General features: G+C 48.0%; 1 protein-coding gene across 1 annotated transcript in view; it reads right to left on the reverse strand.

Annotated features, from left to right (window-relative positions):
• SLC7A5 (solute carrier family 7 member 5) overlaps window positions 1–12,841 on the reverse strand; it is a 46,493-nt gene that overhangs the window by 13,463 nt on the left and 20,189 nt on the right. Inside the window, exons 3-4 of the mRNA XM_019536004.1 lie at window positions 1,920–2,025; window positions 1,171–1,215 (exon numbers count right to left, since the gene is read on the reverse strand). Coding sequence (XP_019391549.1) covers window positions 1,171–1,215; window positions 1,920–2,025 — 151 coding nt within the window. The remainder of the gene's footprint in view (window positions 1–1,170; window positions 1,216–1,919; window positions 2,026–12,841) is intronic.

Here is a 12,841-nt window from a genome sequence, read left to right on the forward strand (position 1 = left end):
AAACATGATTCCACCCGAATGGCAAGGAGGCAGAGCTAGGAGTGGCAGGAAATGGGACTTGGCGGGAAGAAGTTTGTGCAAAGGACACCGAGTGGCTGAGCAAGCAGTGCTCAGGTTTACTGAAAAAGCAATTCCTTCAAAGACCCGGGGCATGCCTCATGCCAGCTTGCCATGTTAAAACTTGCACAGTCTCCTGGTGTGAGAATAAGCACTTGTGTGCTGGTGGCCTTTTAGAAGGGAGACAGAAAGATTAGGGGTTTAGCTGGTAGTCAGCACATTAAGACCAAAGAGCTCACTGCAGCCCCTGGGAAATACACTTGGATGCAACCAGAATACAGCCACAAAGAGGCTTGTGTAGAGGCACATTTGCCCTTTCTGAGAAGTTAACTCAGTTTACACACAATAATTAAAAAGAAAACCCTTCCTAATGCAGCATATAATTGAGCTGTGCAGCTCAAAGCCACAGGAAGTCAAATGCTGTGACTGCACTTGGAAAAGGAGGGGATCGCTACAGCCGGCAAATACCTTTTCAACTATGCTCGCCAAGGAAAGGGTAATCAAATCTGATCTTGCAGGGGTCAAGCAGGTATTGGCCCCCTATGTAACTGAACCCACAGCCAGGATCTGGGTTTTGCCAAAAAATTTCCCATGTGGTATGGTCAGCCTCATACAATCTTGGAATAAGCAAAACAGGGACAGAAAGGCCTGTTGCTTTGGTTGCGCAGGGGGTGGCTGTTTAGGTAAGAAATAAAATAGCAGCGCTGTGGGAGTCCCCCTGGATATTTTGTGGCATGTAGTTCACAAAACTGCAAGAAAACACCAAAAGGAATAGGAACACCTTTCCTCCACCCACCAGTAAATCACAGTGGGCAGATGCTGGACTGCCATGGTGAGGAACTGGGACTTTCCACTGTGGTCTACCACAGGGCTGCTGCACTGACTTGCATTTTTACTCCCTTTTTGTCCTCCTTCCACAAGCAAAAAAACAAATCTCATTATCTATCAGGCTTTGCCCATGGCCGAGATCTCATTTTTTTCTTCAAGTGAAATCTTGTTCCTGGGGATGGTTAGTAACATATTTTTGCTGCATGCAAAAGGCAGCTTCACACCAAGGTCGACCACAGGTAAGTTTTCATCCCTGACCAAGCAGTCGCCACGGGGCATGCATACCTGTAGGGGTTTATCATCTCCTCAGTGACAAAATTCAAGTAATTCCTGCAATTTAAAAAAAAAAGATGAGATTAATTCTGGTTGCAGCACATGATGACAATGAATCCAACAGCACCCCCCCCACACACATACACACACTCTGTGTACACGTGGGTGGAGATGTCTGTAGTAATCAAAGGGCTCTGGAGCACCTAAGGAGGGCATCCTGCATCTCAGTTCTACAGCAGAGGTTTGAGACCTGAAACAGGTGTTTCCCGTCAGTCCGGCATGCAGTGCAGCTGGCTTGCTTGCAATGTGATGGATCTGTGCATGTCGGGACAGCTAGCAGCACTGCTACATTGACAGGACAACAACGACTGCAATAGCCCTCTGTTTGCACTGCATGCAAGAGCAACAAGACATGAATAAAGAAGCCACTAAAACAGGGGGTCTCAGCTGGGGTACCACAAGATTCAGGGGGGCTGTGATAGAAAAATGCATCTCTTGGTTTTCCTTGTACTCCCTCTCCACATAGCTTGGGCATTTCTCCAGGGAGCCCCTACATTTATTCCTTGTTTTAAATGCTCTAAAAAACAGTGCTTCCTTGTAGCTGCACCTACCGCTCCCCTGCAGGCTAAGACCCCAGTGTGACTGCCACCAGACAAAAGGACGTGACGGCACTGTCCTCTTGGGGATACAAACTCTTATCAGGAGCCAGAGACAAGGAATGGCGCTGCACTGTGACAACAAGAAATCAGCCTGCATCTTACCAGCCTCCATAGGCAAAGAGGCCGCTGTACAAAGCCAAAACGATGTTCCCCACATCTACTTTGGTGCCTTCGAAGGCGTGTTCAGGTTTCAGGCTGGACACGTTACCTAAAGAGGACAACAATAGAAAAAATAAACTTAAAAAAAGGGACAAAGATTGCAGGATGTAAGAGCTGGCCATACTGAATTGCACAGGCCTTCCCAGGCTGACATGGGCAAGCGTTGAAGGCACAGTCCCACGAAACCCTTGAGCTGAAGCTGTTGGAGAACACCCGTTGTGTCGGGGCCTGGGCGGTTGTGTTAGGGACAGCGTGTTCTGGTTTCCATAGGGTTGTTGCCTGCCGGCAAAGCAAGCTAGAGAGAGGATTCAGGCTCAAACCCCACTAAGATAAGTTAGCAGCTGACTGAAGCTGGATTTCTTCCTTCCCTACAGTGTTGGCTCCCCCGGTAGCAGAGAGTCTCTTGGCTACCTCTCCATGCACAGCCCTTTGGAGCCCTTCTCACACACCAGTGTTGTTCCAACACCATCTTTGCACCAACAAGTGTTTTTTCTTGATAAAAGCCACGGATTTCCTCCAGTTCCCCCAGCAATCCAATTGAGCAGAATGGTGGGAAGGGAAGTCACGTACTCTGGGGTCTGAATATTAGAGGTTCCTGTTATTTGTCTGCTTTGGAAAGAAAAGGGAGACTCGATTGTACACTTGCTAAGATCTCTTCCAACAGAGCCACGGCGTTTATTTATATTGCTTTAAAGCTCTGCTGTCATTTTGTTTCGTGCCTTTTGATCTCGGGCCTGACTCCAGACCTGGGGTGAGGGAAGCCACAAGCCTTCAATGCAAGAAGTGCTCTCCTTTGTGAGGAAGGAAGGGGGGAGCCTTGCAAGATTTGGGAAGGCACGTTAGCATCTGACTTGACCCGTTGCCTCCCATGTGATTCTTCTTAGGGCACGGATCTGCACTAATCGCGCAGGCAACTGTATCACATGGCAATCAGCAGTGCTCGGGGTTGAACCCTCCAGACACCGCAGACCACATTCATCTCTGGGAAGAAAGGGTATTTCTGTAAAAAGTCTACCTTCTTTGGACTGCAAAATTGCAGCTCCCTTGCAGTGCCCAGCTGTTACCAGCACCACGGTTACAGAGGCAGGATAAAAGGAGGACCACGGGATGCGAACCAAAGTGACAGAGGGATTGCTGGGCTCAGCCACTTCTGTATCCAGCAAATGTTATCGCTGAGAAAGGAAGGCTTTTTTCTCTGGTGCAAGGGCTCTGCATTTTCTTCCCAGGGTGGGCTGTGCTCTAAGTTGGTGCCAGGACCAGCTGCCCAACTACATGCCCTCTAATGATGAGAAAACACATACTTCCCCTTCTGCCCGACCCCATGCTTGTCTCCTTCCCCTTACGTCTCTGCCCTGCTCCTACCTCTCTTTCATCTTCACTGACAATTTAGCCAATTATACCCTGGCGTATGCATCGAGTGCTCCTTTGGTCTTGCCATGTGACGGCTGCACCACCTGAGCCTGCTCTTGCTAAGGTGCTTGGTCTAATCTCTTCCACCCCTGCAACACATTATTCAGAGCTGGCAACACGGTCCTGGATACACAGCAGCAGAAAGCACAGCAGCTCCCCCTCCCCAACACCCTCGTGACAAAGAAACGGTGTTGAGGAGAACTCGGCAGCTCTCCAGCATTTCTTCTTGGGGATACCAGATTGCTAAGCACCGTCCCCCCAAACTTCACCCTGCTCTCTCCCAACTTGGAGAAGTCACGGCTTGAATGTTGAGTTGTACAATCTTCACACTGCGCTGAAAACCTCCAGAGACAATAAATAAAGTGATGGGCAGTTCTTAATACATCTTGAAGTCATTCCCATATAGAGTCTATAGTAGAAAGAAGGTAGGATTTGTAATGGTGAGCATGACCATTGAGACAACACACCAAGAGATGTGGGGGCATCCTCCAGCTTTTGAAGGCTTTAAAATCAGCCAGAAACTATGGGTCTGGCAGGAATGACTGGGTGAAATGCTTTGGTCTGTGCTCTGTAGGTCAAACCAGTTCCTCTGAGTGCTATCTGAGGTTTTAGCTGTGTGCTGTCCTTATCCCAACTTGTTTTTCTGAGGAGCGCAACAAGTCAAATCACTTGGAAAGGGCTGAACGTTGGCTAAGGAGGCTAGAGTAATGTGGCTGTGTGCCCAATGTCTGCCTACTCAGGACGGCTGCCAGCCAAGCGAAGTCCTTCCTTGGGCAAGGCATGTATTTGCATGTGTTGCCTGCACACATAGCAACAAGATCGCTAAGCCCAGAGAGCATCAAATGATAACCTATTCGAAGGCTGGGGGGTTTTGTTTTGTTTTTTTTGTTTTTACACATCGTACTCTTGCCCAGACCCTAGCTCATTTCCTATGGAGGGGCAGCTATATTTGTAACAGAGTCCTTAAGAAGAAAAATTTTCTTTCCATTTTTTAAAAAAAAAAAAAACACTCTGTGAGTTTTGCTCTGCTTTTTCCACCTCTAACAGCTGCTGTTCCTGAGGACGAGCAGAGCTGCCCCTCTCACACCAACGGCCAGGGGACCAGGTATCTGCAGACCCCAGTCTGAAATCCATTCTCCCCAGTGCAGGAAACATCCCTGCCTGGGAACTGTGGGATGCTTTAGCTTGCGCGCAAGGGAGGGTCTGTTTAGCTCAAATCCAGAATCGGTGCCATGCTGTGTGGCACAAACACCTTGGCTTTGTATCAAGAGGCCTGGCTCTTTCAATCAAACCGAAGCAAGCCAAGCTGCAGGATGCACGCCACGGAAGCTGCACTGAAGCACGGAAAGGGAAGCGAAGCACAATGTTTCATTATTCTCAGGAGGGTGGATGAGGAGTGGTGGAGAGATAGGACGCTGTAAAACCACGCAGAGTGCGCAGACCTGCCAGAGCACGTACATCGCGCACGCTTTGAAACGCCAGTGCTGGAGCATTGCCACGTGCCACTAGCACAGGAGCTGCTACTTCAGCAGTGATGGAAATAAGAAGGAGGGGAAAGGCTCGTGTGGGGGTACTGCCATGCTGCAGGCAAGGCACATCTGTCCAGAGCTCTGAGCAGCAACATGCGTGGGGAGGGTCTTACTTTGGAAAGCTCTCTGCCTTCTCTCCTGTTTCCTGCACACAGGTCTTTGCAGGCCCTCTGCTTTCCTCACTCGTGCACCATGAAAGTAAATGCCATGCACACAGCTCCACGGCCCCTATTTTCTACCCTCTCTTTTAGTCCCTCTGATCCCACACCCAGTTCAGGATAGGAGCCCCGTTCCTCCTCAGCATGCTGGAGAGGCTGCCAAGAGCAACACCGGGGCTCTCCGCTCCCTGCCCAAGGTGTGCAAACCCTTTCCCTTGCGGTTCCACGAGTCTCTAAAACTAAGACCGCCTGCATCAATTGGTGGGAAGCTCAGAAGCATGCAAAGAAAGGAACAGACTGCAACAGTGAAGGAGATGAGATCCCAAGACAGAAGCGGCCTTTGAGTCCATTAAAAGCTCTGCAAATTTCAAGCCACTCAATGTCTCTGTGCTTCTTTCTCCTCGGTTGTACAATGAGGATAGCTATAGAGGGTCTGTTAAAAGACCAAGGGACTTGGGAATCCTGAACAACATGCAAAGCTTCCTATTCCCTGTGGCTTTGCTTGCCTGGGGGACCCTACACCAGTGCAATGGCAGGAACACATAAGGAGGGCATCCTGCAACAGAGTAATCTCCTTCTTCCTACCCCACGGCAAAACCCTGTCCTACCCAATCTGCTGCAACAGCAGTAGACCTCAGGGGATGATGAAACCTCAGCAATGATGCGGCAGGCAACATTATACATATGGCGGGTAATAACGATTGTCCTCTGACTAGCAGATCAGAGAGGTCCGAGTCATTTCTCCCACAAAGGCCAAGCCCAAGACTATATCCGCTCTGTGAACAACCTTCATTTATAAGGGCTTTTAAGATGAGATTCAGGAAATGTTGTCCCATACAGAGAGGCAAAGCATCTTATAACTTTTTATCATAAGGGCTGCACGCTAAAGCTATTGGATGTTTTGTAACTCATGAAATGGTCTAAATGTGCAGTTCTGACTGCCAGGGGAAACAGTGCCCACCCCCCATACAGCAGTGTCCCCGCTGAACATCACTGCAATGCACAGTGCACTCCATTTCCACACACGTGCCTATTCTCCTGCACATCAAATACCCTGTTAACAACGCTGGCTACAAGGGCTGTTCTGTAGGCAACAATTTGGCTTTGCCCCTGCGCTCTGATGTAAATTGGTTGTTTAGCTGTACTTGGCTCCACAATTAACCAAATTAAGGTAACAAGCCCTGACATTAAGCCCTTTGGTGGCTCTGATCAGTTGCCAGGAGTCTGGTAATTTTACCGGCAACCTTCTGTCACCCGGGTTTTCCAACAGGAGGAACTTGTAGGAGTCCATGTACTGCATGTTGAGACCTTTTCTTTGAAAGCAGTCTTTTCTTCTCAGATCATGTCCATTCCAGCTGTAATAATGCAGATCTGCAATGGCTAGAAGCAATTCATTGTCATCAAATATTTAGACTGTGGCTAATCAGTCATGAGATGGGGAATGCAACCATTTAAAGCAGAGGATCTCTTCAGTGTTCAAAGTAGGTTCGGGTCAGTAAGGAGATTGAGCAAAAAGGATGCAGTGTGTTGGACACAGGGAAAGCTCCAAGGGATCTCTGTTCAGTTCCGGCTCTGGCTCCAGAGGGACACAGCAGCAGTCCTAGTGATGGAGTCATTTAAGACAATGCAGAGGATGAAGCACTGGAGGATTTCTCACAGGGAAAGCCCAAGAGGATGGTTTAAACAGGAATTGAATTGCTGTCATCACTCTGATTCCCGAGTGGCGGGCTCATCGCACTTCTGCTGCACATCCAGCCTTGCATGCCATTCGAATGACTGCTGCAGGCAGAGCGACCTCATCTCTTTTCCTTAAGGCCCCGGGTAAACAAGCTTGCAAAACTCGACTCATGGTCAGAAAAACATGTGCCGGGGATTTCAGCAAGGGGCAGCCCTCTTTAGCTTTTGACTGCAAGTCAGGACTCCTGGGCAACGCTCGTGGCTCCTGCTGCTGATTCAGCCTCCCCCTGGGCAAGTTAGAGCTCCTCTCCGTGTCTCATTGTCTCCTCCTCCCCACCCCCCCGGGAGGAATAGGAAGCTTTGCATGTTGTTCATTAACTAATGTTCATAAAGAGCAATTATTTTTAGTCAAGACTGGAGCCATGAAGCGCATTCAGGCTGCCAGATTTCCTCCCCCTTCAGAGCATCATTCCCTCCATCAGCGAGCCTGAGGCATTCAGAGGAGGATGGAGCCTGGGAAAGGACTAGCTGTCTGCTCCACCTTTATGTTCCTAAACTAAGAAGGGCAGCACAACATGCCTGTGACCTCCCCTTCCAGCCAGCTCCTCAAGCCCTGACCTAGATATGAATCAGACCAGGACCAGCCAGAAACCCCCCGCCTCCGGAAATTAAATCTTCTGGACAGGGTCCTGACAAGGAGCCCCACCTGGGACTGCAGCCCGGATTTTGCCTTCTTCATCTCCTCTGCATTTTGCTGCTACCACAGGAGAACGTCCTTGTCCTGTGCAACCAGCTCTTGAGATTTGCAAGTCCTGAGCTAAGCGGTGCAGAAGCTGCTACTTAGAAATTTCAGATACAGAAGTGTCAGTACAGGGGGTTGGGATGAGGCCAGGCAGGCAGGCAGCTGGGTGCGTGTCTAATGCCTCCTCCAGCAATTAGAGAAAGCAAAGGGAATGGCCCAAAACGCAAGGAGTAGAGAGAGCCTCCATGCTGCAGAGATACGTTGCAATGCTCCCTCATGAGGGCAGACTAATGACAGGATGCTAACCCTGAAAAAAACAGTCCAGTTATTTGCCAGCCTAAGTGTATTTTATCCTGGCTTTGCTTAGTACAACAGGTTTAATCCACATCCATAGAAATCAGTGGCTGAAAATGGAGTCGGGGGCAGGAGGGAGAAGCAACCTGACCAGGCTCCTAGACAGACTGAACAAGAGCTATTTGAAGACCAGCCAGATTGTTTGTGCAACAGATCCAGCGACCCTTGGGAAAGGCAAAACCCTCTATCTTTTTCCAGGATTGCAACTGCCAGAGGCCAAAAGCCTTCCCATCTCAATAAAAAGCTATGAAGAAAAGACAGAACAAAGCTGTTGATTGCACTGATCCATTATTGGCATAGGCTGCTCTTGGAAACTATTTGTGGGGGAAGAGACAGAGAGAGAAAAACACAGGGATGGAAGCAAAAAGGAAAAAACTAGGCAAATACCTAAGTGTTTACTGCTATTTGGTTGAGAGCATCAGCACTACTAACATAACTGTGCTTTAAAAAAGAGCAGCTGAGTGGCTGTTCAAAATCCAGCCTACATTAGCAGTGACCCTTTGGCCAGGCAAGATAACCCGGGGGATCCCAGTGCTCCACTTGGAGGCAGCCGCTAGGTGGTAGTGCATTTCAGAGACGAGCAAACGAGCATCCTTGTCTGACCCTGCTGCAAGAAACCACTTTCCAAATGCAGACAGGACAATGCTCTGGAAAGGCATGCAGCTGGTGGCATGAGGGTTTTGCTTAGCTAGGACTTGCAAACATGTCCCAGCCAGCTGACAGTGAAGACAGAGCATAGCATGTCCGACACAACCCATGACGGATCTCTTCCTGCAGCGACAAGCATGTCATATCATACCCATTAGCATGTTGAGACAGACTTCCAAAGTACATTGTGTAGCGTCAACACGCACAACTGAAAACACCCTTCCCATGGTAACATAAAATGGCCACATGAATGTGATCATGAGAAAAAGTGCAATGCTTCTGCTGTATTTTTGGGTAGGTGACTGTTGTGCCTGCCTGCAGGCCAAAGAGCCACAACCTATGTGTCAGTAATGGTGACTTTTGTCACCAAGACTGTAATAACTAAGAGCTGTAAAAGAGCAGCTGGCAAAAAGAAAATGACTGGGCAAGAAGTAATTACCATTCAATCCAAATTAGAGCACACAAGCTGTGCGATGCGCTAACCTGCCACGACCACCTGACCTCGGGCAATTGGCACGCACCTTCCCCAGTCATGCCTGCCTGACTGCAGGCAAAGCTTTAGTTAGAGAGCACCAAGCCCATAAAACACACCCTGTATAATTGCGCTACTGACTCTCCAGTCTGAAATGCCTGATTAAGTCTGCAGGATGCATCCTGAAGACCCTGGTTTAGAGCTGTGCTTTTCCAGACACCTCATCCAGTCTCCTGTTGATGCCATCACCCTTTTCTCATGTGTGCCATCAAGTAGCGGTTGGCTAAAAGGACCCTTTTCTTTCAAATGCGGTGCTGGTAGACGGTTCTGCTATGGCATCCCAGGAGAAAGCCTCGAACCCAAGACACGCAGTGGGAACAGCATGGGCAGCAGCAAGACGAGCATCCTGGTGCCCCCTCCAGCATGCACCTTAGCCCTGATACGCAGGGACCTGCTCAGAAGACAGAGAGAGATAGAGATGGAGAGAGAGAGGGCTAGTTCCCATAGACTGGTTAGCACAAGGACACCAGCAAGGAAAGCAGAGGCGTGGAGCTGAGATGGACTCTCTTGTAGGCTCCTGGGAAGCCAAACCCAGACCCCCAAACTTATTCCATGTGCCTACGGCTTTGCCATCATTAGACCTGCACTGGTGACCCGCACGTCCCAAATGCCATACCCCGGTGACAGCCAAGTCCCTGCACACCTAACCACTACACTTAGGGAAAGACATTTTTGTATAAGTGGATCATTACCGGGGTGTCCAGAAATGACAAATGTATGTTTAAAATAATCAAAACCCTGGCCTAGAAAGCAGGCCTGTTCACTGTTTACCTTAAGGAGACCAGGCTTTAGAAGGATGGAGGGGCAGCAGACTGCTGGACTATCCTGATCGTTGCAATGATGCTGACGGCCTGCTGCTCTCTGAATGGCTGAGTACAATTATCTCTGATTATATTATATATACAATTATCACTGGTCAGTGATAACACCCGTCCTGGAGCCTAACGCACGGTCAGCATCTGCCTGCAGATCGTGCTTTGACATCCTTAAGGGAGCAACACATTTTGTTCGTGATCAGCCAGGATTTCCAAACTTCCCTGTGACTTCAACAAGATCTCTCCACTTCTCTTTAAGGAGACTCCAGAACAAACCTGTTTTCTCTGTTCTTTTCTCTTCTGCTATTAACAAGGCTTTATTTGGGTCTCATTACAGATCTGGTTTGATGGGCTTTTTACCATGTGTTCGGCTACTCTTATCACTAGCAGAGTGGAAGGAGGAAGGAAAAGAAAGTTTTTCCTTCCCTTGAGGCTGGCTGTAATCATGGGATTCGTCACAAACAAGGCCATTTTTTTTTCCAGCCAAGGAATTAACAAAGTGAACCTCATTAAGATAGGCAGATCAAAAGGGAACTTTCTAGCAAAAAGCAAAAGGATTCAATTAAAATGAAGATGCACACACAGCACAGCCAAGAGGCTGCCTTGCAATGGGAGCAGACAGACTGCATTTCTCCTGTGCTTTTATGGGTCTGTTTTGTGTTGCTCTGCTTAACTTTTAAAGGACTGGTTCTTCTTCTCAGCTTTTATTTTTAAAAACAGTTCTACATAGGAGCAGAGAATTTGCTAAATGCGTTAGCTCCTCCAAATACCCTTTTATATAGAACAATGAACTGCAGTCCATGAGGTGTAGGTCCCAATCGCGCCTGATTAATTGGCATGCATATCATTAAAAACAAGGTGTGATATCTAGTCACAGCCCTCCATAGCAAATGCCTGCAGCTGAGCCTGCCTACTCTGTCCTTAATTCACCCTGCACTTGTTCAGTGTGAACACAGCAAAACGTTTTTTCCCCATGTGGGATATATGGCCACCTATTTCTTTGTCATTGGATTTTATTGCTTTTCTTCATGTAATGAAAACACTTGACGGGAGAGAAAAGACAGAGCCAAAAACCGAGTGGTCACTGCCAGCAAGGACGTGTTTCTCTGCAGTCTTGTTAGATTCAAAGTCTGAAGAAGAGGCGATGGTAAAATTATCTTCCGCCGTTTACTGACACGGTAAATGCAAAACAGCAGCAGATAAAACTAATCATAAAAAGTTCAATCAATTGCACTCAGATGCTAAATCAAATGTCCTGGGAACACATAAACGTTTCCACTTTCCCAGATCTGAGCCAGCCAAGTCGCTGCAAAAATACTTTCAACTTGGAGTGTATTGGTCCAACAGTCGATGCCAGCCAAAGACTGAATTAACTGGACTGGTAACATCAAGAGACTTCCTTTTGTTCGAAGAGTCTCGGGATTGGTTGAAAAGAAAACAAGGGCCCACAGAAAAGAAAAGAAAAGAAAAGAAATAACCAAGAGAATGAAATTCCACGGAGGTAAGACTTGCTGTCGCCCACATATTCAAAGATTAAATGGGCTTTCAGGAAAGTTCCCCGTTTTAAAGAGTCAGCACTTTTTAAAAGTAAGGTCTACTGATGTGTTATTAGCCAGTAAGAGATCCAGCAACCAAGCATCGTACCGCCGTGTGCAACATTTGTAAACTTCCACCACAGGTGAGAAAAGAAAAAAGATAGTTCCTTGGATGTATTGCTGCTGTGAGAGGCTCTCTCAAGGACTGCTAGCTTTGGGAAGGGGCAAAACTAAGAGCGGGAGATAAAGGCAGGCACAGGAAAGGAACAAGTGAATGTACAAGACTGATCAATCAGGGAGACGGAGCAAGATTGATGAAAGACAGCACTAAGACAACAGGATTATTCTATCCAGAACTGTGCAAAATAGAAGTCCAAACCAAACCAAAAGCAATACAGGGCTTTAGATTCAGTGCCTGGGGCCCAACAGAAGAGTTGGTGAGCTCAGAAACAGTGACAAGACAGGCATGCCTGCTTTGATGCAATCCCCAGAGCCCTTGCCTTTTCACTTGGATTGCCATCTTCTGAGACCACCCAGAGATCCCTGATCCGACTGAGGTCCCTCTCGAGAGACACTGTGTGAATACAAACAAAGACCCGGGCTCTAATGTTAAAGAATGATTGATTCCAATTTCACTGTGCTTCATACCCTCTCCTCAGCTGTCATATAGGCTAGCAAGGCCTGGCAGAAGCACAGCGTCTTCCAAACCAGAGGAGCAAGCGAAATGCCTTAGACATGCAACGTGCCACATGATTAACTTTGGCATATCTGGGATCTTGCAGGACCACCAAGAACTAGAAGCTCACATGACTCGAAAGTGTAATAGCTGTTGTATCACATGCCAACATGTGCTTGGAAAGACAGACAGTAACAAATATACTGCGATATTGGCAGGTCTCCTGTTTTCACCAGAGGATAAGCAGAGTGTGTATACATTGGTGAACTCCTGACCTGCACCATGCACAAGTGCACCTGAAGTGGGCACCAGGGTAAGTCAGTTAAGGGGAAGGCAAGAGTTTTAACCAAGAAGTCTTTGCTGGAAGAAAGACAGGAGACACCTCTCCTGCGCCAGGTGAATTGTTGTTGCGAGATGTGAGTGCATGCTGCAGTACAAAAATGAGCAGGCACAGAGAAGAAGAAGACAGCAGGTCATCAGTTAGGCTTTGAAAACCAGCATAAAGTGTATGCGACTGAAGAAGACAGGATGGCTTCTGTACGCACGTGGCCTACAGGGATAACCCTTTTGGGTACACGAGTCAGTAGATTTAATCTGGATTACACCTGGGGAGCAGCAGGCAGTACCTGACTCATGCTCAGCAAAGACTCGAAGGTCTTTGTCCCGGGAGTAAAGCTGCTTGGAAGATACATGGCAGAATTATTCATCGAATGATGAGAAAACAGTAAACGCTACATGCTGGCCGGGGCAAACGCTGCATTTGCTGCCCTCCACCTCCATGTATTGACA

Source organism: Crocodylus porosus, unplaced genomic scaffold (genome assembly GCF_001723895.1).
Source record: "Crocodylus porosus isolate Cpor-Errol unplaced genomic scaffold, CroPor_comp1, whole genome shotgun sequence".
In the NCBI taxonomy this organism is placed as follows: Eukaryota; Metazoa; Chordata; order Crocodylia; family Crocodylidae; genus Crocodylus; species Crocodylus porosus.